This window comes from Nuphar pumila, chromosome 1 (assembly GCF_984573655.1).
Source record: "Nuphar pumila chromosome 1, dmNupPumi1.hap1.1, whole genome shotgun sequence".
NCBI lineage: Eukaryota > Viridiplantae > Streptophyta > Magnoliopsida > Nymphaeales > Nymphaeaceae > Nuphar > Nuphar pumila.
The window spans coordinates 52,555,088-52,582,519 of NC_143249.1; the positions used below are offsets into that span (position 1 = coordinate 52,555,088).

At 37.3% G+C, this 27,432-nt stretch overlaps 1 protein-coding gene across 1 annotated transcript in view; it reads right to left on the reverse strand.

The window, feature by feature from the left end:
- The window catches only part of LOC149848923 (portal protein), a 92,966-nt gene that overhangs the window by 50,560 nt on the left and 14,974 nt on the right, over window positions 1-27,432 (reverse strand). Inside the window, exons 4-7 of the mRNA XM_090005831.1 lie at window positions 2,380-2,512; window positions 1,723-2,280; window positions 1,112-1,389; window positions 936-1,016 (exon numbers count right to left, since the gene is read on the reverse strand). Of these exons, the coding sequence (XP_089861957.1) occupies window positions 936-1,016; window positions 1,112-1,389; window positions 1,723-2,280; window positions 2,380-2,512 (1,050 nt within the window). The remainder of the gene's footprint in view (window positions 1-935; window positions 1,017-1,111; window positions 1,390-1,722; window positions 2,281-2,379; window positions 2,513-27,432) is intronic.

Genomic DNA, 27,432 nt, shown 5'->3' on the forward strand with positions numbered 1-27,432 from the left:
CGGCCATTGATAACTCGTTGGAGGTGGATGGCTCTAATACCATGAAAGAATTGCAAGAAATTGTAAAACTCGATTTTCTATCAATGTACACCAAGAGATTGAGCACTTGTATTTATAGATCAAAACGATAATATAGAAAAACAGGAAACCAAGAAAACGATAATGCATACAATACACAATATGTGAGTTACCGTTTTCTGATAATTATCATAAAACGTTTGCACTAAGAGGAGTCCAGATTATCGTTTTCGATAATCAGAGAACTCTAGACAGTTCAAGACTCTTGAGTTGGAACTGGACTCTCTGTTAGGAAAATCGTGAGCAAGAAACAACCAAAAGGAAACAAAGAACAAGAACGATCAAACAAAACACAGGAATAACACACAAATTTACGTGGAAAAACCTCTCCTCAAATCCGAGAGAGTAAAAAACCACGGCCGCCCAGAGAGAAATCTTATTACTCTTTTTCGACTTTTACAAGAGGGAGAAAGAAAAGAGAGAATATATACAAAGCAAGGGCTACAACCCTAACCCTAACCAAACCGGGGCTGATCCATAAGAAACCGGGTCTCAAACATAAGCCACCCCCCCAAAAAAAGTTCTTCTGGGGCGCCCCCTCTCCCCCCCCCCCCCGACCCCCATGCCGGGGGGAGCCCCCGGACCCCCCTTCCTGCAAGGGCAAAAACTATGAATCAGTCTCCACAACTCATCACTCTCAACTCTGGACAGTTCAAGACTCGAGTTGGAACCGGACTCTCTGAGTCTAGACGCTTCCTAATTATCGTGTCGGCACTCTTTAGGTCTATGGTGTTTGCGTGATCTTTATCATACCTTTTATATATGAAAATCAAACATGATTGTGAGATGTGTTCGAAGGTTAAAAGTAGGAGCACATAGACCTGTAACAAAATTAAAATTAGGAGTGTAAGATTTACCTTGTGTTGTAGATTGGTGGACGATCAACTGAAATTGTCTGTCTAAATGAAGTCTGCATTTCAGCTTCAGCAGAAGCCATCCTGTTGCAGAAATCGCCAGATTATCACAAAGTACAAATAAAATGAATGGTAAAAATAGCAACCATGTGTCTTTGCATCAAAGCCCTATAAGTTACCTTGGGCGTGACTCGTCAATTTGACCTGGATGTGTAGCATTATCAACGCATCCATCTTTACTGGAATCAAAATAAACTTTTCTTTCTTTTTGTGCCTGAATACTTAACCTTAATGGCTCTGTTTGCAGATGATCATGCACTTGTTTTTCTACGCTATCGGACGGCTGCATATTCTCATTTGCTTCATATGTATTGGTTCCAGTTTCAATCATGGGCGGAGCACTGGGAGTTCCAATCTCTGGCGATCTTTCCAGATTTGATTCTTCTGCAAGATGGCCCTGAGGTTGAAAAAAAAAATAATTATACAAGGGTCTACGAAGACTACCATGCACTGCTGAACGGTAGTTTGAATGTGGCAGCACATTTGGAGAAGGCTGCACATGCAATCAGATAATTAGGACAATTTTTACTTAAAATAAGAATCCAAGAGGCCCTTTCCGGGCTTTGTTTGTTTGATCAAAAGGAGGAAGATTACTGCAATTCGTTAATCAAAGGACAAGTCGAGAAGTGTTCTTATCATAGAATTTTAATACTAAATTCATAAATTTAAAGGATAGATTTAGGAAAATCAAATAAAATAAAAACCGGGAGAAGCCAAGAGATTTTCTTACAGTAGCATCACATGTGTTTTTGGATTCTCGACTCTGGCATTCCTCGCTATCAGAAATCGATCTTCGTTCTCGAAATCTTGCTATGCCCGAATCCCCATCGATGAATCTTTGAGCTTTCTCTGCACATTCAATGAAGTTAGTGTCGGCTAAAATTAATTCAGTATTCATTATACGACGTCTGAAACCTCTTCCACGGGAGAGCTCGTCCATACCCAAATTGACACCAAAAGAATCATCGTCCTCGTGGCTCGTGGTGACCTCATTCTCCCGCAACTCAGAGTCGCTAGATCCCAAGCCTCCCTCGTCAAAAGGGTCAGAGTAGTCCAGTTCTGCGTCATCAGGCGCCGAAGCCACGCTCTCGTCATCGTCTTCAAAACCAAGTGCTGTATCACAGTGCTTCCCAAGAAGACCGGAATGAAACTTCAAGGGTGGCAGAATTGGTGAGGACAATAGAAATTCCCTCTTCTTGTTCAGCAGAAAGGATGGGTCAGTGTGCGAACCCAAACTGAATCTCTCACTAAAGATAGTATTTTCCGCCTTCTCGTTTGCGTTCAATCCCTAAGAAGAACACCCACCAAAATAATTACACAAAAAAAGAAGAAGAAATGAGTCATGGTGTCAAGAAAACTTATGAAAGTCTAGGTTTTTTCTGCTTACCTGATTGATCCAGTCGAGAGCTTTCTCGTCAAGGCCTTCAGTGAACATCATTCTGGAGTTTTGGGTAAGAACCTCGTGAGTGATCCTGCCCAACCTCGTGATCCAGGTGGTTGTTCCTCTCGCTGGGCCGATTCTGATAGGAAGTGAAAACGAGAAAGCGTCAAAAAGGAAGTGAGTTCTCTGTTATTGAGTAACGGCTATATTCGGAGAGAGGGCTTTTTGCATTTGAAAATTATTTTAATGACGAAAATACCCTTAACCCATACCAGCTATGCAACCTTGTTTTTTTTTTAAACAGAAATAAATCTCTGCCCTTTTACTCTTTCTTGGTCCTTAATTTTGTAGTACAATGTTACTTTTCAATTGGTTAAGGAATGATTTTCATGCCTTTGAGTCGAGGCCAGATTAGGATGTAAACATCACTGAATTCTACATATGTAAATATTAGATCTGAAACCAGAAGACCAGACTACCCTCACATGATTCTGCTTGTGTTTGGCTTGTAAAAAGCTCATTCAAACTCGTAAAATAGGCCAAGGCAAGCTGAATGCGAACCTATGTCACAGGGACTCTTCAACTAGGTGCCGCACTCGCATTGCACCTGCACTCGATGCGGTCAACTTGATTTTGGGTGTAGTCAGCATAGGATCATTTATGTCTAACTTGTGAATTTTATCTCTCTCTCTCTCTCTCTATATATATATATATATATATAATTTTTTATATTTTTGCCGCACCCCACAGCCAAGTTTTTTTAAAGTGCCGCACCCCCCACCCGCACCCATGTGACATAGATGCCAACAAATAAGTAATTTGGCTCAACTTAGCTTGTATAGCTATTTTTTAGAGAGAAGAAAATAGGTATACAACATACCAATTGGGATTTGAACGTGCAACGACCCAACACAAGGTGACGTGCACTAACTGCTACTGACAGACATGGGGAGACCCATTTGGTAACTAGTAATAAATATATATTATATATATATATAAATATATATTTTACAGGATATGTTTGAAGTGTTTATTTTGCAAGTAATAAGCTAAGAGTTCAAAAGGTGTTGCTTACAACTTTGAAATAACGCAGTTATTTTGTCAAAGGACCAGTTTGAACTTCAATCGATAGGTTTAATGTAAAATTCTGTTATTTTTAATTTTAAAAATACAATTTATTTGTAAATGAGCCAACTTGAGCTCGGCTCTACTTGCCACGGAAAAATGAATCAAGCTTGAGCACCCTTAGTTCGGATCATTAGCTCGTTTACCAGCCCTAAAGCAGACATGCCTTCTACATGTAATGCTGAGATTCACATTGGGATTGGAATTCATACCTAAAAGTCTAAACTATACCCAAGTCCTGTTATCAATCCGACCTTACCTTCATTCAACAATTACACATATGGGGATTCGTCTGGATTCAAAAGTCTCTCTCTTTCTCTCTCTCTCTCTCTGTGTGTGTGTACTTGAATTCTAAATCGTATTTGTGAGGTGTGGACAGAAAATGCTTTTTACCAGACCCAGATCTAATACTCTAATTATTGGACACACTTCGTATTCAGACCTATTCTCACATGTGAACCTAAAAACAAATCGGCCCTGTGTAAGTGATCGTATCCAACAGGCTTTGCCAAATTCAAAGTAATCAATTGGTCCAATGTCCAAACCAAACACGACCACCCTTTTAGGTGCATTTGCTTTTCACGGAAGAGGGTTCCGCAGCAGCACATGTCGCGGCACCTTCTTCCACAGCAGCACCTTCTTCCGCAGAAAATGAATCGGACCCCCTCCCCCCACTGGAAACGAATCTGTCGAAAGGGGAGTCCAGCGTGTAAAATGGGGGCTGCTTTCCGTAAGCTCCCACGTTTGTGTTGGATTGTGGGGCCTGTGGAAATGGCACAGGAGCCCATGCATTTCTGCGGGAAACTCTCTTTTTCCGTGACATGCAAATGGGCCCCTAAAGGTTCCTATGCTTAGACAAGCCTAGCAATGTGAGCTAGGCCCCAACCAATTTAGTCAAGTAACACGAACTTGGCTTGGCCAATTTGTCAGGGGGATTATTTTGAAACACTCATGGTCAACTTGGGTATTGTGCCATTGGTCGAAACGGTATGTCAAGGGTGTTCTAATTGGGACGGACCCAGCTGGATCTAGAGCAATTCCAAGGCAGGACAAGATCTAGGCCTGAGTTCATAAGGTATAAGATAGAGGCCTGGCTAATCGGGTAAAAAACATCAAAATTCAAACGTTTAGTATATTCTGGTTCTTAATCAGATCTGCCTTTATAAAACTTCTAAGCCTGACCTCGGTCCATCTGCTACCCAGAAAGCTGACCCAGACACTAACACAATCAGATTAGATGGGTGTTGAGCCTGGTCGAGACAAGACCTCACCCATTGGCTTCCCTGGTAGAAAGTACGTAGGGTCGGCAAAGGACTAGAAAAATGTTACCATGAGAAGTAACGGTGTAAACTGGTTGGATTCGGGCTGGATCTTGCTAGACCCAAATCTGAATTCAAAATGTAAACAGTAAATCTGAATATGGATCTGAATTTGAATCAGATCCCATGAGGTAAGGTTGAATCCATACCCAAAATACATATATGGTAATATTGGATTCAGAAAAAAAAACAGAATAAAAACATTATTTACATGTAAAAAAATGCATTCTGATCAGATTTTGTTTCGGAACAACTCCAGATCCAAATTAAAATGCTGATCCGAATCTGACCCAAATCTGAAAATAATCCAATTGAACAGATCTGAATCCGATCTGAATGCATATTCGGATTTCAGTTAAAGGATTCATATCCAGAAAAAATATGTTATCTGACTATATCCGATCCGTTTGCAGCCACTTAATTTGGCCCATGGATTTAGGCTATAATAATGGAGCTGCATCATGATCGTGTAGCAATTTTTGAAGCAGCCAAACCTCTGCCGTGCTTAATGTCAAGCATGTGGTGGAACTTGTTTCTCATATTTTAATTCCCTAACGGTCCATTTCGTATAACTGGACAGCACTATGTATGTTGGCCCCACTCCACCGAACCAAATGGTGGGGGCTACAAGCAGAATATGTGAGATACCGTCAAAATATTTAATTGTCGGTGGGTCAAAGGTTCGGCCAGTATTTGTCCTTGCCCTACCCAGGTTTAAGTAGGAACGGACACTTGAATTGTATTGTTTTGGCAAAAAAATATACTTTTTTTTTAAGAAATTAAAGTTCATTACCTTGCAGCTCGTTGCTTTTTCAACTTTTTCAAAATCCCAATATACAAAATAGAAAACATGGTCCAAGAGCCACTTTCTATTAAGCCAAACATGTAGATCATATTTGGAGGGTTATTTTTGAAGAAAAAATCATTAGAAAACATGATCTAAGTGCCATTTTTTTTTTGAGCGAAAGAAAAACACTTGATTACCATGTTAAAACTCGAAACAATACATTTAAGTCATAAAGAAGCATAACTTAATTGAATAAAAAAGAAGCGGACAACTAATAAACAAAGGTCTTAGCCAATCAAAATCCCTGACCTTACCCATTGACAACTTATAATCGAACACTCATCATTTGAAATATGATGGGTTTCATCATGCATTCAATCCTAACCATCCAATCAATGGCTAGATGGTTTTGCTGGATGGTTAGGATTGAATGCCCATACTATTTTAAAAGATGAGATCCGTTTCCCTTATAAACAAAACCCTCATTTGTGCATATTGCATTATGTTGAGATCCTGTTCATTGACAATAATCAAGCGGGCTCGAGGTAAGGGCCAGTACCCCATATGCTGTATTTTCTAAAAGGAACAATACCCGGGTTTTGGTTAAGAAGAGATAGCAGGATGCAACAAATAAGCAACTGGTGTGGTAAAGAGTCATCCCTTCATATACTATCCTGAAAGATAGACAGAGCACCGACCATGGCAGACTACCACGCCGAGGCAGGAGCACAATTAGAAAGCGTCCGAGATGCCACATCTTCAGTCAATCTATACTGGGACCTGATAAATTGTGACCATAAGCCAGCCCCTCCTGAGCTGAAAAGTGCCCAAAGCCACCTGCATAACAGTGTTGTTTTAATGGATAATAAATTCCATATTCTGCCGCCTCCCTACTCTATTGGTTGGGCAACAACCTCCCATGATATGAGATGTTATCTTCCTCTTATCACTCATCCTAGACCATAAAAAACATATAAGTACTTTTAAGATCTTTGTCACCACCTTTTTAGGTATTCGGTGGTGAGCATGTTTGATTACCATGTTCCTCATGGGAAGGGAGAGGTACCGTGATTTCCATGGTTGGTGTCGAGAATTGATGTGCTCGATAACCGAAGCAGATGCCCCCCCCCCCATGCATTGTTTGCTACAGTGCATGTTCGGGGTCCGAATGAGCCTGTGTGTGTCGGCATTACTTAGCATCAAAGTCCGGTTGTAACGCCCCCAAATATTTAACTCAATTTTTTTTGGAATAAATTTTTTTTCTAAAACCACAATAGAAATGTCTTATTTATCTCTCAGTTAAATAATTTGGGAGGGTTACAAGTGATATCACAAACTTAATAACAATAGGCGAATTAAAATCTTGCCTTAAAATTTTACAAGTCATAAATGACAAATTTAATGAATTTATTGCAGCCAGAGTTCCTCAGGACATCCAAAGAAGATATGGTCGCATGGCCCGTCCGCACGACGACTACAATAACCCATTTTTATCTGTTTCCTAAAAATATTAATTCAGAAGGGGTCAAACTACCCTGTCTGAGTAAGAAGCAAAAGATCTATATGAATGCGCTTAGTGCCATGTGTACAAGTATATGTGCAACACATGGATATAAGAAATGTCAAATATTTAAACAAGTTCTGAATGTACAGTGTAATAAATTCTAGCATTTTATGATTTACTACATAAAAGAAAGACATCAATGAATGCTACATCATATGAATGAATCATATTTAGGTTATCACATTTGAATGTAAAGGAAACCATTGCTAAGCCATGCATCACATGAGTGAATCACAATCATACTATAACAAATGCAACATCAAGCATTGTGTGTATACTTGAAGACTTTCAAAAGTGTACTAACTTTACGTTTCTCTTATTAATTACCCTATGGGTATACATAGGCATTCGATATCGTAGCGGATCGAGACCACACGACGGTTTATTATGTCATTTTTCATTTTATACCCCATGTGACTAGCCGTACGGAGGTCCAAAGGGGACGGTCTGTGACCGAGAGAATACTCCCCAATGGCTAGAACTAGAATTAGGATGCATCCTGATAACTTCTGCAGAAGACTTGGATCTACCACCTAGGCCGCATTGATAGTCGTGCCCCTTAACTCCGTGGAATGGGGATCGGGTGAGACGCCTAGCTCTCACAAAAAACAAGAATGTCCACGAAGCTTGTACCACCTACCCACTTCAAGGTAGACCATGGGTCCGGTAACATACACCGTCTTTCAGGTGTACCCAGAGCCCTGAGAAACCAGTAGCATATACCGTTATCAGGTATACTCAGTATCTCTGAAAACCGGTAACATATACTGTCTTTCAGGTATACCCAAAATCCCACATTTAGGTTATGTGTGCATATTTTTCATTCTCGTTTATTTTTATGTGCACGTCATTGCACCACAGGAGATTTTCAAAATCCCAACCCATACTCGGGGTGATTTCAGTGTATGCACATTACCTATCAAATGCTTAATAGGCAACAACCATAATTTTCTCAGAATTCTGGCTCAACTCTGAGCAGAGTACTTATATATATATATATATATTGCATTTTCAAGTTTTATTTCTAAGCTCGAGTGTACGTTTTATACCCCACTGACCATGCACTCATAAGGCATGTCTCAAGTACAACTTTTCATAAGTGCTCGTACGACACTACAATGGTCCCGCAAGAACGCAAATGCGGTTTTGAGCTTTCACATCATCATGACATGAAAAATGTCATAATATTTGCATGCAATCATGATTCAATTATATGCAATTCACTTAGCATTATAAGTGCCCATATGTCACCACAAGGATTTGACATGCTCAGTTTCAATATTGTACCACTATACCACTGCAGTTTTCCTTAATTGAGCAGTTATAACAAACATTTGCGTTTAACAACAGGCCACGTACAAAACCATATGCAATGTGAATACATCATTGCTATCTCATTCATTTGCCATATTCATCAATACATAACATTCTTTCCTTAAGTAGATAATAAAACCATTAGGTTGTTTAAACATGTGCACTGCAGTGAGGTGTGCCATAGCCAATGTATATCTACCTTTGTGAGTTTCAGTCCTACTGTGAGTATGTGCATCATAGTGAACTTTCAATGTAATACATATATCATTTAAAGGTAAAGTATCATGCAAAATTGTCCTTTTTTTATAATCGACAAACTCATAAATGAGAGAAACATTCATTTCATGGAACGAATGGTGCAAAAATTGCAACTTTTGCAAAAGTGTGTTTGCATACACTATAATGGTCACAACAACTTGAATTTTTCCATTTTTTTCTTTAGATTGTCGAATAAAATGAGGTTATGTATAAAATTGAGGTTTTGCGGATTCGAGCATTTAACATTTAAAAATCGTGCCAACCCTTGTCTCTAAAAAGGTTTTAATATATATATATATATATATATATATATATATATATATATATATATATTGTTGTATACTCTTGAGACTATAGTCAAGACGCGATGAGTCATTGGCATGCTACAATGCGCTGCAACCACAACTGTGCATAGGCAAATTTTTGGAAGCCTTGCAATTGCATCTGTGAAGACTACACCAAGCAACGGGTGGAGTCAATGTGACCCTTCTGATGGTGCACAATAGAATGTGAAATATTATGCTGTGCACAGTGGCTTTCAACTACCATAGTGCGCGACCAACAAGTTGGGTTGCGACAAATCAGTGACGACCTTGTGCCCATTGTAGCCATGAAATTTGACTACCAATGGAATTGTGCACCTTGCTGGTCTCCTTGGTATAGGGCAAGCAGGGCTTTCGGCTGACGCCTACCAGTTAGTACGGCTGAGGTTTTAACCTACAATGTTTCTTACCACACGGTGACATACCTGGCAGCTAATTACAGAAAATTCTATAAGCTTTTCACCATGGTAGAATGATGATGACATAGACTCTTAACAATTTTGAAATTCACGTTACCAACATATTGGATATTTGTTGAAATTTGGATTTAGCTTCATTTGGTTATATCTCCTAAGGTTTTGTTGGCATAGATATCTTGTTTCTTGGATATGCAAAGATTAAAACTTTGGTGGATATCTTCATGCATGCATAGCTACAGGTGCAAAAAGGGAATTAAGGAAAATGAATTAAGGCCTATGTTGCACCATATGGCGCCGGCGTTCTTTTCCTTTTTAGTTGATGTCATCAATACCCTACATGGCACTACCATTCTTTTTACAAAGGAATCCTGCACATAATTTGACGAGAGTTGACTAGTCTTAACATAATATCAAATGGGAAAAATATAACCGGCTGAACGTTATGGTGAGATTGTAAGTGAATCCATAACACCTGGGATGCATAAGCATAAATTTAACTTGATATCCGATTTTCCAGGGACCACTTGATGCTGAGTCATAAAAAAATATAAGGTTCCTTAGTCATCATAAATTCAAACAACCGACACTTGTGGTCAAGACCTTGAATTATTTACAGGGAGCAAGACTTATTGCAGATCTACTAATTAGCATAAATAGCATTGACAATGTATCAACTCCAAGAAAACATATATGCTGAAACAAATTTAAATCATACCATTTTGATTTCTTAAGAAATTAACGATTTTATAGGGTTAACAAATCATATGTGTAGTCCTGAATACTGCAACTACTGGCCATGACCCTTCTCATGATTCTAGCCATATCACGCTTTATCGTACCTACCATGCTATTCTTGCTCAAACTTGAACGGGGCATTTGTATCGACCTCTTACATAAACCATTCCAGATTTTTGGAATATCGTGATCCCCGATCCCCCTAGATCTACACATTCATCTTAGTGTATGGATCTACCTATACTTATTTAAAATCTATATATAATGGGTTGATAAATTCAAGTACACCCATACGCACGGTTTAAAACAAGCTCTCATCAGCCATGATTAAGACCCACAACTGAAGATATATGCCATTATATATATATATATATATATATATATATATATATATATATATATATATATATATATATATATATATATATATATATATATATATATATATATATATTCGAATGGGGTGCTGCAGCATACGTGTACTACATGGCACAAAACCCATGCACAAAGATACAATACCCCTTACCTCTTTGGTGTTTCACGACGGCACTATTTCTTCTTCGTCGGAGCGACACACACTTCGACAATGGAGTCCACACGTCCAACAAAGATGGCCCACACAACTAGCAATGGGTTCGACCCTCACGGTGGGAGAGGAGGAACAAGGTGAAACGTTGAGAGAGAGAGAGAGAGAGAGAGAGAGAGAGAGAGAGAGAGAGAGAGAGAGAGAGAGAGAGAGAGAGAGACGTCCAAAGTGGGCTGTAGCCTCCCACTTGGATCCCTATTTTAACTCCCCCCTCCTTAAGGGAGTTTCAAATTTTAAGTTCATAAAAACCACTCTCAACCCACGTTTTTGGTGGATGCATTTTCCTTTCCAAATTCGCCCCCCTTTCTCCTTTGGCAAGATTTTCTCTAACCTCCCCATTTAGTTGCATTATGGGTACCCCTCTTCCATGTCACATGGGATCCCCCTTACTTTTTGGAAAAGGGGAAAAAGTAGCCAAAATTGTAGGCTTGACCCAACTCCTACGTTTTTACCATTCTTATATTTTTTTGTCACTTAAGTAAAATCATCACCTTTCTATGAAAAAAGACAATTTGTGCACAAGGGGTTTTGAATCAAGGTCTTCCACCAAAGGGGCAATGAACCTCACCACTTGTGCTATCTCTGTTTTCGTTGCAAAGTGTAGGAATTAAATTGTATTTAACCCTTTCTGTTTTGTTCTGAATTTTATGAAAAAAAATAATATTTTTCATTTCTACGTGGGCACACCATGGGTTTTGAACTTGGGTTGTGGCTCCCTACAACCATGAGTCCAACCACAACACTACTTGTTGTTTACTTTTGCAATGAAAATTTCCTTTATGTCTTATTGATTCATTTTCCTCCGTTGGTCGATCTCGTTCGTTACATACATGGAGTTTTCTCCCATTTGCTCCAACCTTGCACTCTCTCATCTTAAATGTGCTTCGGATCTCACGGTATCATTCCAGAACCATCGAGTTCCTACATTTGCCTTGCAAATCGGGTCGGATCATCGAATCCCGCTAAAGTCCGGATCCAAATACCCTTTCTAGTATTCATTTCCAGGTTCACTCTAAATAACCCATGAGCATCGAAATCGTATTAAATATTACAAAAATCCTATTATGTCATGCAAATGGTCATTTTTATTTATTAAAAGTTCCTTCAAATTCTTAGGTTTTACATCCTTCCCCCCCTAAAAATAGAATTTTGTCCTCGAAATTTGTTACAAGGACTAAACAACTGAATTAAAGTATCTTTATCACTATACAAGGGACTGTAGCATGTGTGTTATTCCAATGAAAACTTCAAACAAATTCAAATTTGATCCTTGGGTCTCGTTTTTGAGTATTTAGAATCTTATAAGACCCACTTCTGAATCCATAGTAGTGTAGCCTTTATTTTATAGGAAGTGATATATGCCCTAATTATACCAATTGACTCATATATGATTTAGGGTTTAAGCCATATCTTATATCGATTCGTCAGATCCTATATTCTTGGTAGGATTAATCTAAAGTTTGGTGTTGGTTTCAGGATTCAATTTCGAATCAGTGAATTCTACCTCCTACAAACCTTAGTTATCCATGCATACGAAAAAAAAATATTCCCATTAATCAAATCTAGGTGCTAAGATTTATAGTCATTCAATGGGGATTCCAATCCAAAACATTCAGCTTTATTTCCAAAGAACGTAAATAGTAAACTTCTCCAAGTATTTATTTATTCTAGTTGCTACATAAAATTCCTCATCATTTATTCAGACTTGGCGTTGGGGTTGCTGTTGTCACTACTAGTGAAACTAACCTTCTTTGGTTGCCAAAACTCTGTCAGAGTGTTTCCTTCTTAAGCCTCCAATGCATTCAAACATATTTCATCAGGGTAGCTTGTAGATTGCTTGAAGTACTCATTCTCAGTACTCATGCTCCTGGGTTTTGGCATAACATCTTCCACCTCCGTTGTTATGTTACCTGGAAGGAGTTCGTCCCATACGTGTGTATCGTGGGAATCCACAGAGTTTGAGGCCTTAATGGTGAAGTCATTTACCATGATTTGCTTCCTCGAATCAGCCTTCTTTTGACGACACTCACGGATAAAGTGACCCATCTTGTTGCAGTAAAAACAAACACTCGTGTCCCGAAGCCATACTTGTTCCTTATGACGATACTTTGGGCAAAAATTTGCTACATGTCCCGATTGTCTGCATTTAAAACACTTGCCCGTATAGATAGGGCAAATTTCGAGATGATGATTCTTATTGCATCATCGACACATTCGTTGGGTGCGTGAGTGTAGCGCTTTCTTTTGTTGTTGGCGGTTCTGGTAGCCTTTCTGGCATCTTTTCTTCTGTCCAACCAGTACGAAACTTTTCTCCTTGGACAACTTTTTATACTTTCTCCTTTGACCGCCACATATTTTTGTGTGGTTATTTCCCTGCAACAATTGTTTCAGTTCGTTCCCTAAGACTTGTATCGTTGATGTTTGTCATGTTACCACCCTAGTCAAGTTGTTCAATGAGTCCAAAAGATAGTCACACCTAGCTTCTCAAGCCATTTAGTTGAGCAAACATTCTATTATAAGTTTCTCGATCTAACTTGATCACAAGGTAAATTTAATAGTGTTCCTGGCAATATATCTAGGTTTTTGATATTCATGCAACCAAACAATTTGTTCAAGCAATAAAAGCAATTTAATTCAAATTCTATATACTTACAAAGCTCTTGCAGGGTCACTGGAAGGCCGTGAACCATATATTCTTGTCCTGCTTTGATACCATATCTGTAACGCCCCAAATATTTAACTCAAAAAAATTTGGAATAATTTTTTTTCTAAAACCACAGCGGAAATGTTTTATTTATCTCTCAGTCAAATAATTTGGGCGGGTTACAAGTGATATCACAAACTTAATAACAATAGACGAATTAAAATCTTGCCTTGAAAATTTACAAGTCATAAATGACAAATTTAATGAATTTATTGCAGCCAGAGTTCCTCAGGACATCCAAAGAAGATATGGTCGCATGGCCCGTCCGCACGACGACTACAATAACCCATTTTTATCTGTTTCCTAAAAATATTAATTCAGAAGGGGTCAAACTACCCTGTCTGAGTAAGAAGCAAAAGATCTATATGAATGCGCTTAGTGCCATGTGTACAAGTATATGTGCAACACATGGATATAAGAAATGTCAAATATTTAAACAAGTTCTGAATGTACAGTGTAATAAATTCTAGCATTTTATGATTTACTACATAAAAGAAAGACATCAATGAATGCTACATCATATGAATGAATCATATTTAGGTTATCACATTTGAATGTAAAGGAAACCATTGCTAAGCCATGCATCACATGAGTGAATCACAATCATACTATAACAAATGCAACATCAAGCATTGTGTGTATACTTGAAGACTTTCAAAAGTGTACTAACTTTACGTTTCTCTTGTTAATTACCCTATGGGTATACATAGGCATTCGATATCGTAGCGGATCGAGACCACACGACGGTTTATTATGTCATTTTTCATTTTATACCCCATGTGACTAGCCGTACGGAGGTCCAAAGGGGACGGTCTGTGACCGAGAGAATACTCCCCAATGGCTAGAACTAGAATTAGGATGCATCCTGATAACTTCTGCAGAAGACTTGGATCTACCACCTAGGCCGCATTGATAGTCGTGCCCCTTAACTCCGTGGAATGGGGATCGGGTGAGACGCCTAGCTCTCACAAAAAACAAGAATGTCCACGAAGCTTGTACCACCTACCCACTTCAAGGTAGACCATGGGTCCGGTAACATACACCGTCTTTCAGGTGTACCCAGAGCTCTGGGAAACCAGTAACATATACCGTTATCAGGTATACCCAGTATCCCCAAAAACCGGTAACATATACCGTCTTTCAGGTATGCCTAGAATCCCACATTTAGGTTATGTGTGCACATTTTTCATTCTCGTTTATTTTTATGTGCAAGTCATTACACCATAGGGGATTTCCAAAATCCCAACCCACACTCAGGGTGATTTCAGTGTATGCACATTACCTATCAAATGCCCAATAGGCAACAACCATAATTTTCTCAGAATTCTGACTCAACTCTGAGCGGAGTACTTATATTTTATTTTTTGCATTTTCAAGTTTTATTTCTGAGATCGAGTTTATGTTTCGTATCCCACTGACCATGCACTCATAAGGCATGTCTCAAGTACAACTTTTCATAGGTGCTCGTATGACACTACAATGGTCCCGCAAGACCGCAAGCTCAGTTTTGAGCTTTCACATGATCACGGCATGAAAAATGTCATAATATTTGCATGCAATCATGATTCAATTATATGCAATTCACTTAGCATCAAAAGTGCCCATATGACACCACAAGGACTTGACATGCTTAGTTTCAATATTGTACTACCATGCCACTGCAGTTTTCCTTAATTGAGCAGTTATAACAAACATCTGCATTTTACAACAGGCCACGTACAAAACCATATGCAATGTGAATACATAATTGCTATCTCATTCATTTTCCATATACATTAATACGTAACATTCTTTCCTTAAGTAGGTAATAAAACCATTAGGTTGTTTAAACATGTGCATTGCAGTGAGGTGTGCCATAGTCAATCTATATCTACCTTTGTGAGTTTCAGTCCTACTGTGAGTATGTGCATCGTAGTGAACTTTCAATATAATACATATATCATTTAAAGGTAAAGTATCATGCAAAATTGCGCTTTTTCAATAATCAAAAAACTCATAAATGAGAGAAACATTCATTTCATGGAACGAATAGTGCAAAAATTGCAACTTTTGCAAAAGTGTGTTTGCATACACTATAATGGTCACAACAACCTGAATTTTTCCATTTTTTTCTTTAGATTGTCGAATAAAATAAGGTTATGTATAAAATTAAGGTTTTGCGGATTCGAGCATTTAACATTTAAAAAGCATGCCAACCCTTGTCTCTAAACAAGTTTTAATATATATATATATATATATATATATATATTGTTGTATACTCTTGAGACTATAGTCTGGACGCGATGAGTCATTGGCATGCTACAATGCGCTGCAACCACAACTGTGCATAGGCAGATTTTTGGAAGCCTTGCAATTGCATCTGTGAAGACTACACCAAGCAACGGGTGGAGTCAATGTGACCCTTCCGATGATGCACAATAGAATGCGAAATATTATGTTGTGCACAGTGGCTTTCAGCCACCATAGTGCGCGGCCAACAAGTTGGGTTGCAACAAATCAGTGACGACCTTGCGGCCATTGTAGCCATGAAATTTGACTACCAATGGAATTGTGCACCTTGCTGGTCACATTGGTATAGGGCAAGTAGAGCTTTAGGCTGACGCCTACCAGTTAGTATGACTGGGGTTTTAACCTACAATGTGTCCCACCACACAGTGACATACTTGGCAGCTAATTACAGAAAATTCTACAAGCTTTTCACCATGGTAGAATGATGATGACATAAATTCTTAACAGTTTTGAAATTCACGTTACCAGCATATTGGATATTTGTTGAAAGTTGGATTTAGCTTCATTTGGTTATATCTCCTAAGGTTTTGTTAGCATAGATATCTTGTTTCTTGGATATGCAAAGATTAAAACTTTGGTGGGTATCTTCATGCATGCATGGCTACAGCTGCAAAAAGGGAATTCAGGAAAATGAATTAAGGCCTATGTTGCACCATATGGCTCTGGCGTTCTTTTCCTTTTTAGTTGATGTCATCAATACCTTACATGGCACTACCATTCTTTTTACAAAGGAATCCTGCACATAATCTGACGAGAGTTGACTAGTCTTAACATAATATCAAATGGGAAAAATATAACCGGCTGAACATTATGGTGAGATTGTAAGTGAATCCATAACACCTGGGATGCATAAATATAACTTTAACTTGATATCCAATTTTCCAGGGACCACTTGACGCTGAGTCATAAAAAATATATGGTTCGTTAGTCATCATAAATTCAAACAACCGACACTTGTTGTCAAGGCCTTGAATTATTTACAGGGAGCAAGACTTATTGCAGATCTACTAATTAGCATAAATAGCATTGACAATGTATCAACTCCAAGAAAACATATATGCTGAAACAAATTTAAATCATACCATTTTGATTTCTTAAGAAATTAATGATTTTATAGGGTTAAAAAATCACATGTGCAGTCAAGAATGCTGCAACTTCTGGCCATAACCCTTCTCATGATTCTGGCCATATCATGCTTTATCGTACCTGCCATGCTATTCTTGCGCAAACTTGAACGGGGCATTTGTATCGACCTCTTACATAAACCATTCCAGATTTTTGGAATATCGTGATCGCCGATCCTCCTAGTTCTACACATTCATCTTAATATATGGATCTACCTATACTTATTTAAAATCTATATATAATGGGTTGATTAATTCAAGTACACCCATCCACACGATTTAAAACAAGGTCTCATAAGCCATGATTAAGACCCACAACTGAAGATATATGCCATTATATATATATATATATATATATATATATATATATATATATATATATATATATATATATATATATATATATTCGAATGGGGTGCTGCAGCATACGTGTACTACATGGCACAAAACCCATGCACAAAGATACAATACCCCTTACCTCTTTGGTGTTTCACGACGGCACGACTGCACTATTTCTTCTTCGTTGGAGTGACACACACTTCGACAATGGAGTCCACACGTCCAACAAAGATGGCCCACACGACTAGCAATGGGTTTGACCCTCACGGTGGGAGAGGAGGAACAAGGTGAAACGTTGAGAGAGAGAGAGAGAGAGAGAGAGAGAGAGAGAGAGAGAGAGAGAGAGAGAGAGAGAGAGAGAGACGTCCAAAGTGGGCTGTAGCCTCCCACTTGGATCCCTATTTTAACTCCCCCTCCTTAGGGGAGTTTGAAATTTTAAGTTATTAAAAACCACTCTCAACCCACATTTTTGGTGGGTGCATTTTTCTTTCCCAATTCGCCCCCTTTCTCCTTTGGCAAGATTTTCTCTAACCTCCCCATTTAGTTGCTTTATGGGTACCCCTCTTCCATGTCACATGGGATCCCCCTTACTTTTTGGAAAAAGGGAAAAAGTAGCCAAAATTGTAGGGTTGACCCAACTCCCACATTTTTACCATTCCTATATTTTTTTTGTCACTTAAGTAAAATCATCACTTTTCTATGCAAAAAGACAATTTATGCACAGGGTTTTTTGAACTAGGGTCTTTCACCAAAGGGGCAACAAACCACACCACTTGTGTTATCTCTGTTTTCGTTGCAAGGTGTAGGAATTAAATTGTATTTAACCCTTTCTGCTCTGTTCGAGATTTTATTGAAAAAAACTATGTTTTTCATTTCTACGTGGGCACTCTATGGGTTTTGAACTTGGGTTGTGGCTCCCTACAACCATGCGTCCTACCACAACATCACTTGTTTACTTTTGAAAATAAAATTCCCTTTATGTTTTTTTGATTCGTTTTCCTCCGTTGGTGGATCTCGTTCGTTATATACGTGGATTTTTCTCCCGTTTTCTCCAACCTTGCACTCTCTCATCTTAAATATGCTTCGGATCTCACACTATCAATTCAGAACCATTGAGTTCCTACATTTGCCTTGCAAATCGGGTCGGATCATCAGATCCCGCTAATGTCCAGATCCAAATACCCTTTCTAATATTCATTTTTGGGTTCACTCTAAATAACCTATGAGCATCAAAATCACATTAAATATTACAAAAATCCTATTATGTCACGCAAATGCTCATTTTTATTTATTAAAAGTTTCTTAAAATTTTTGGGTTTTACACTAGTGCGGTTGCAAAGTCTTAAGTACCCTTTTCTGCCATTCCCACCAAGAAACGATGGTTCCAGAAAAGGACAAAAATGTCCTCCATCTAGAAAAGTAAAACGACGGTTCGAGATCCTCCATCTAGAAAAGTGAAAATGTCGGTTCTAGAATGATGTTAACTTTTCAAAGTCTAAATGTTTCATTTTCACCCTAAGCAGTAAACTTTTTCACCATCTGCTGTAACAGGATCTCTCTTTGACAACACACCTTTTGCCATCGTTTTTTGCCCCTGGACCCTCCTTTGTCATTATATGCTTCCATCGGAGCACCCTTTGCCATCGTCTGCTACAGTCAGAGCAACCTTTGCCCTTTTCTAGTCATCTGCTTTCATCAGAACATCCTTTGTCATCGTCTATGCAGTGGCAACATCGTTGCCACCATCAGCTGCGTCTACCTTCTGATTCTGGGTGTTTCTCCTCCACTGTCGGATTACCAAAAATCATATCATTTTGGTGAGTTTCATGTAAGGTTTCGTTATGCAAACAAATCGATTTATAAATCTGAATGCTAAATCTTACAACTGGTTTTACTATTCATGCTAAATAACACCTATTTTTATACTGAAACAAATCGATTTGTACCTATTCACCTTCTGGACATAAAAAAAATAGTTAGCATGATTTGTTCTTATGAAGCAGCAACGATTTATACATTTGAAGCAGTAACGATTTAATGAAATTACCATGATTTATAATTAAGTTTGATAATTCGTACAACAATGTTTACGTATGAAGCCCAAATGTTACAATGATATGTACTTATAAAGGTTGTAATTTCGACAACGATTTAATGAAATTACCATGATTTGTACTTAAGTTTGATAAATCGTACATCAATGTTTACACATGAAGCCCAAACGTTACAACGATATGTAATTATGAAGGTTGTGATTGCTACAATGATTTGTAAGTTTGAAGCAACAGGGATTTATACATTTAAAGCAATAACGATGTGTATTTATGAAGTTACCTCGATTTGTACTTAAGTTTGCTAAATCTTACAACAATGTTTACTTATGAAGCCAAATATTACGATGATTTGTTATGTTGCTGATTGTTTAATGAATGAGATAATTTGTAATATTATATACTTTAGGAGGCGGTTGTAACATATAATGATGCGGTTAAATTTATGTGTTGTGCAAGTTATCAATGTCTAAAGCTCGTCAGACAAGAAATCTCATGCCTTTCGATTTCATGAGACTTAATGAAATGATCCGCCATTCCCATCTATATGAGAGTTATGAATGATACCAAACTATAATGAAGATTGAGAATGATAAAGAAAGAGACACATCGTTGTAATTGTATTATGTGGAGCAATATCCATCAGATATTGAGACTAAAGATCAAAGAAAGCACGAGGAAGAATGATCACTGAAGAAGAAGAAGAAGAATGATGACAAAGAGAAGGAAAAGCAAAGTAAGAAGGAGGAGGAGAATGAAAAGAAAAAGCAAATGAAAAATGAGGAGGAGAGGGAGAGGGAAAGGCAAAGAAAGCAAAGTAAGAAGGAGGAGGAGAATGAAAAGAAAAAGCAAATGAAAAATGAGGAGGAGAGGGATAGGGAAAGGCAAAGAAAGAAGAAGGAGGAGGAGGAGGAGAGGGAAAGGCAAAGGAAGAAGGAGAAGGAGAGGGAAAGGCAAAGGCAGAGGAAGAAGGAGGAGGAGAATGAAAGGCAAAGGCAAATGAAGAAGGAGGAGGAGAGGGAGAGGGAAAGGCAAAGAAAGAATAAGGAGGAGGAGGAGGAGGAGGAGGAGGAAGAGGAAGAGGAAGATGAAGATGAAGAGAAGAAAAGGCAATTGAAGAAGAAGGAGGAAGAGAATGAAAGACAAATGATGAAAATGAAAGAGGAAAGACAAAGGAAGAAGCATCAGGATGAGGAAGAGAAGGAAAGGTGAATGAAGGAGGACGAAAAAGAGAAGGAAAGGCAAATGAAGGAGAAGGAGGACAAGGAAGAGAAGGAAAGGCAAAGAAAGGAGAAGGAGGATGATATGGAAAGAGAAAGGAAGAAGTAGGAGGAGGAAGAGAAGGAAAGGGAAAAGAAAAAGCAGAGGGAGGAATAAAAAGAAATGGAAAAGAAAAATCAGGAGAAGGAAGAGAAAGAAAGAGAAAGGAAGAAGTAGAAGGATGAAGAGAAGGAAAGGGAAAGAAAAAAGCAGGAGGATGAAGAGAAGGAAATGTAAAGGAAGGAAGTAATTAAAAAGCAGAGTAGGGAGTCAAAGGAGCAAAGGAAGGAAGAAAAAAGTCAGAGGATGAAGAGAGGGGATGAAGAGGAGAAAAGTGTGACCAAGGTACATAAATCGATCATGTCTGTCATAATTTACTGTAAGAATATTCTTAAAAATTACGATTAATGTGATAGCGATTACTGTGATAGTGATTACTATGTATACCAATTACTATGATAGTGATTACTGTTATAGGTATGATTATGTATAGCAATTACTATGAACAATTTACTATGATAGCGATTACTATGAGTGATTTACTGTGATAGCGATTACTGTGAGCGATTTACTGTTATAGGTATGATTATGTACAATGATTACTATGATAGCGATTACTATATATAGCGAGTGTGTAACGATTATTATTTATAACGATTACTGTGTATAATGACGTCTAGAAGTACAAGTGAGACTAATTTTGATTTGATACGAATAATATGTTATTTTGTGTTGCATGGAGGTCACAAGAGAAGTAGAGAACTAGGTGAAAAGCTGAGAGGGCAGTCTCAGTGGCCTGTAGTTCTGTCATGGTATAGACATATGAGTGAATATCAGAAGGATCGATTGCGAAATATGCACTTTGGCGGCCTTCTGGACCAGTATTCTTTTGAAACGTGGTCGAACACCATGACCCACTTGGCAAATAAGTGGAATAATAAGACGAACACATTTCAGTTTGATTCTTTTGAGATCACCATGACCCTAGAAGATGTGGCACAGATTACGGGCCTCAAGTGCCATGGAAGTGTTATCCTATTACGAGATTCAAACTATACCGCATGGGACAAATGCATGACCCTTCTAGGAATGTCTATGGAAAACTGGAGGCAAAGTATTTCTTATGGAAGCAATTCCACATCGATGAAAGTTTATTCTTTCCGTAATAAATAAGAAGGCCGGTCCGCTACATGTGCATCTGAAAGATCGAACCAAGAGTTGCACAACTTTCTTCTTTATTTTTTTGGACTTACTTTATTTTCTGATTTGTCTGGTTTGAGAATAAGTTACCTGTAGTTGCAATTCTTGAAAGACTTAGATAAAGTCGACAACTATGCATGGGGTGCTGCTATGCTTGCACACTTGTACAATCAACTTTACCGTGCGAGTAATGATATCAAAACCATCGTAGGATTTTGGCCATTTGTCCAGGTAATTGTTTATTACATATTTTGTAGTTGTAGACTAAGATAGTTGAAAGTTATAATCTTACTAATATATATGGTTTTGTAGGCCTGGTTGTGGGAGCATATTGTCGCCTTTCGTCCTCAGTGTGGCCCTGCGATTTGTGATTTTTTAAAGAACGGCCAATGGACTAGAATAAATGTAAAGCAAGATAATGCTAAGTTTATTTTAGATGGTCTGCAATTAAATGAGATAAATGGTTTAAAATTGTTTACAATTATTTCAGCATTTATCATTCATTAGTATAAATTGTTGAAATGTTTAGCATTCTTAAGTAATCATCGCTGCAAGATTTTTACTTTGTTAGTACAAATTGTTCTAATGTTTAACATTCTTAAGTAATGTTTGTTGCAGGATTTTATATTCCTTAGTACAAATCATTATCGCTTTAGCATTTAACTTTTATTAGTGTAAATGATTATAATCATTAGCATTCTTAAGTAATGATCATTGCAGAATTTTGTATTCTTTAGTACAAATCGTCATCGCTTTAGCATTTAACTTTTATTAGTGTAAATTGTTGTAATTGTTAGCATTCTTAAGTAATGATCGTTGCAGGATTTTGTATTCCTTGGTACAAATTGTTATCACATGTAAATCATTGTAATCGTTATCTTTCTTAAGTAATGATTGTTGCATGATTATTTCTTCGTTAGTACAAACCATTGTCTTTTTAGGTTTTAGTATTTAGCATTCGTTATTGTAAATCGTTGTAATATGTAGCATTCATTAGTGTAAATCATTTTAATACAAAGCTCTCATTAGTAACAGTTGTAATATATTTAACACTCGTTATTATAAATCATTTTAATATTTAGCATTCATTAGCATGAATAATTGTCTATACCAAAACCATAATCTCCAATGTACAGGTTATGTGGAGACCGTATGGAGATTGGGAGGACGAGGACCAAGAGGTTATTGTTGAGGCTGCGAGACTATCTGCTGACAATATTTGACTGTTTAGCAATTATAAAGCCGAGTTGCAACATGGTAGTCAAGTTCTCCTACAAGTTGGCTTGGGACAGTCTACCCAAAGCAGCCTGTGGGAGTGAGAAGGAAGATGAAAAGTGGTGGGGCTAAGAACGTGAATTGACACGATCGCTTTAGGAAACAATTGGATAGCTGGAACAAAAGAGGTATTCGTGCTATAACATATGATTATAAAGAACGACAATATGACCCCAACTATTTCAAAAAATATTAGGAACCCATGCATCAAAATCTGGAGATTGAGAATAAGGAACATGGAAATGTTAGGAACCCATGCATCCCTCTTGTCCCCCATCATGTCATCTCCCAGCATAGAAAACATGCACATCATGTCCCTCCGGCTACAACAATGATTCCCTCAGTTGCAGTACACGATGAGGAGCGAACACAACTCACAAAAAAGAAGGCAGACTCTGCCACAAGGTTTGAGATGCTGGAGAGAAAGAATAAGGAGTTAGGGAAGCAGGTGAGGAATTTGGGAAGACAAATGCGGCCACTGATAGAACTGATTACTAGTGATTTTAATAAGATCACGGGAACTAAGAGGCCACCGAGAAAAGAGAGTCCACCAAGAAAAAGAAAGAGACAATTTGTATGTCAAAGTCCATCTGAGTCGTCAAGTGTCATTGAATAAACATTATATGATTTTTTATCCTGATATTTATTTATTGTAATTATATAATTATTCATTATAATTCTATAATTCTTTTTTGTAAAGTCATATTCTATAAATGTATAATTCTTTTTTTAATAACAGTAACACACAAGTGCCATTGAACAAATTGTTGTAATGTTTCACCTTCATAAAAAACATTTAAAGAAGCGTTTAGCATTGTGTACTGCGCAAATTATGAATTGCTTTTACGAGCTGTCTTCATATTGTGATTTATACAAACATTGACAAAAGGATGAAACGATTTGTATGTATAAATACTACGTACTATCATGATTTGCTACATCTAGATCTGTACAACCATGCCACCAAAACCCATCAAATAATCGAACCAAATTCGTTTGAATATCCTATTGTGATTTGCCTTTACGAGCTTTGTCTAAGCGAATGATACTTTTCATCGCGATTTACACAATGACATTCATATATGGCAAAAAAAAAACTAAACAAATCAACACGATATTTAGACTTAGTAAAGAACAAATCGAGTTAACTTTAAAGATACATACGTCATTGTGTAAATCGCTCTGGGATAATATCTGGCATAACGATTCAGATACATTATATGTACAGTGATTTGTCTTATCGCAATTTACACTGACTGATAAAAGGCAAATAAATAAAAAATTACTTAGAACCATAATTCTTTAAGTATCATAATATAATAATGTTTTTCCTCTAGGGATTTGCTTTTACGAGCTATGTCAATGTGAACGATATGTCCATCGCGATTTACACAATGACTGATTCATAAAAGGTGAAAAAGAAAAACAATAAAAAAATTGACACGATGTTTAGACTTAGTAAACTATAAATCGAGTTAACTTCAACGATACATTACAACCACATTCATTTATAAAATATATGAGTATTTAGTTACAATACATGACCATCATCATCAAAGAAGATAAATATCATCATCAACATTATCCCCACATCCAAATAGTTATGTGCTTCGAGTGCAATACAGGTGCACATAAAATCCAGCTTGCTTTTAGGCAGAACCGAAGTATATCGAAGGTATGAATTGCAATAAGCAGAGAAGATGCATCCCGTATGACTAGTACCTTCAGTTTACTGAGTGGCCTTCACTAGTTATAATACATCATGGAAAGCTATTTATGGGAGGACGTTTATGTCAAACGCATATTTATCTTTTAGAGACTCCCATTTTTACAGAAGAGATCATAAAAACAACCATATTGTTAATCATCGAGTTCATTTCCTACTGCAAAATGATTCTATGTGTAGCTGCGGGTACATCCTCTCCAAGAAAATGAGCTCAAAATATATAGGTGAGGATACTCCCACTGCACCATTTTATCATAAAGTATATCGAAGATTAAAAAGATATTTTTCCAACTGCGAAGTATGGTTTGTGAACAATAGAGGGACCGACAGTAGGAATAGATCAAATAGATGGACATCAACATCACCCCCTATCTATCATGCAGAATATCTGTGCTTGCTCTGGTATGACGACAACGATTGAAGATGATTATGGTCATTATATTCTGCTTAAGCTTCAATATACTTCATGACAAATACATTGCAACCGTATATGTCATGAAGATTATACAGATCTTTCCTCATGGCATAAAATAACTGCGTCATTAACATCAAACCTCATCTATCAAGCACAGGTAGAAGCAACACAGAAGAACAAAGAAGAACAAAGAAGAAAGAAAAATACAAGGAAGAAGAAAAGAAGAAGGTGAAGATGAAGGCGAAGGAGAAAAAAGAAGAAGAAGAAGCTGCACTACCACAGAAAAGAGGAAGAGAGGTTAAATATATTAGGGTTTTAGACCTGGACAATAGGTTGGGTCAGGTAGGGTTTTACATAGAATAGGGTTTTACACAGATCTATATTAGGGTTTTACATAGAATAGGGTTTTACCCACGTGTACACAAATCGACATGACGTTTAGACTTAGTAAAGTACAAATCGATCTACAACTTGATATAAATATTTCAGTAAAAATTGTAAATTGCTATCAGTGTTTTATAGAAGGTGTTCTATCACGATCTATACAACAACAAACATAAAGCAAAAACAATTTGTCTTATCACGAGTTGCGTTTACGAGCTTTGTCTATGTGAATGATGTCTTATCGCAATTTACATAATGCTATATTAGTAAGAACCCGTTATTATAAATCGTCATCTCACGTTTAACACTCATAAATAAAAATCACGATTTACACAATAATGCTATATTAGTAAGAATCAGAATTAAGGTTTGTTGTCCTATCGTGATTTGCTTTTACGAGCATTTTCTACGTGAATGATATGTCGTATCGCGATTTACACAATGACTGATTCATAAACAAGTTGACACGATGATTAGACTTAGTAAACTATAAATCGAGGTAACTTCATAAATACAAATCGACATAACTTCATAAATAGAAATCGACATCATTCACAAAGACAAACTAAGAGATATCATTGTCGCGGTAACTTCATAACTACAAATCAACATGATTTAGGTTTTAGGATTTAGGTTTAGGGTTTTAGGGGTTTAGGGGTTTAGGGTTTAGGGTTAGAGGTTTAGGGTTTAGGTTTTAGGATTTAGGTTTAGCATTTTAAGATTTAGGTTTTAGGGTTTAGGGTTTAGGGTTTAGGATTTAGGGTTTTAGGGTTTAGGGTTTAGGGTTTAGGGTTTAGGGTTTAGGATTTAGGGTTTAAGGTTTAGGTTTAGGGTTTTAGGAGTTTAGGGTTTAGGGTTTAGGGTTTAGGGTTTAGGGTTTAGGGTTTAGGGTTTAGGGTTTAGGTTTAGGGTTTTAGGGGTTTTGGGTTTAGGTTTTAGGTTTTAGGGTTTCGGTTTTAGGGTTTAGGTTTTAGGATTTAGGTTTAGGGTTTTAGGGGTTTAGGGTTTAGGTTTTAGGATTTAGGTTTAGGGTTTTAGGATTTAGGGTTTAGGGTTTAGGAAGTTACCGCGACAACGATATGTCTTTGTTAGTCTTTGTGAACGAAATTGATTTGTATTTATAAAGTTATCTCGATTTGTATCATTGAATTATTCTCGATTTGTACTTTACTAAGTCTATACATCATGTGGCTTTGTTTATTGTTTTTCTTTTCGGCCATTTATTAATCAGTTATTTCAGCCATTGGTCACGATGTATTGTGACTAGATGCTAATATTTTTGGTAAATGAATGTTGTTGTAAATAACATCGATTTGTATTTAAGAAGCTACTACGATAACGATATATCTTTGTTTATCTTTGTGAATGATATCGATATATAATATCGCGATTGGCGAGCTTTTTATTTTAGGTTTTTGGTTTTGGAATTGGGGTTTAGGGTTTAGGGTTGACGAGCTATGTCTATGTGAACGATATATCCTATCAGGATTTACACAATGAATGATTAATAAAAGGCGGAAAAGTAAAACAATAAAAAAACTAAGATGATGTTTAGAATAGATAAAATAAAATTTGAGGTTACTTCTTAAATACAAATCGATTTACAACTTGATATCGATTTAAGTCACAATTGCAAATCGATTTCACTGCAATGATTTATCCCATCGCGATTTGCTTTGACGAGCTTTATCTATGTTAATAATTTTTCTATCGCGATTTACACAATGATTGCTAAAAGACGAAAAAAGGATGAAAAAACAAATTGATTGGATACGTGCTATCACGATTTGATTGATACATCCTATCACATTGACTACTTTTGTAAAAGGCAGATGAAATGACATTTTTTAATTTAATTAATG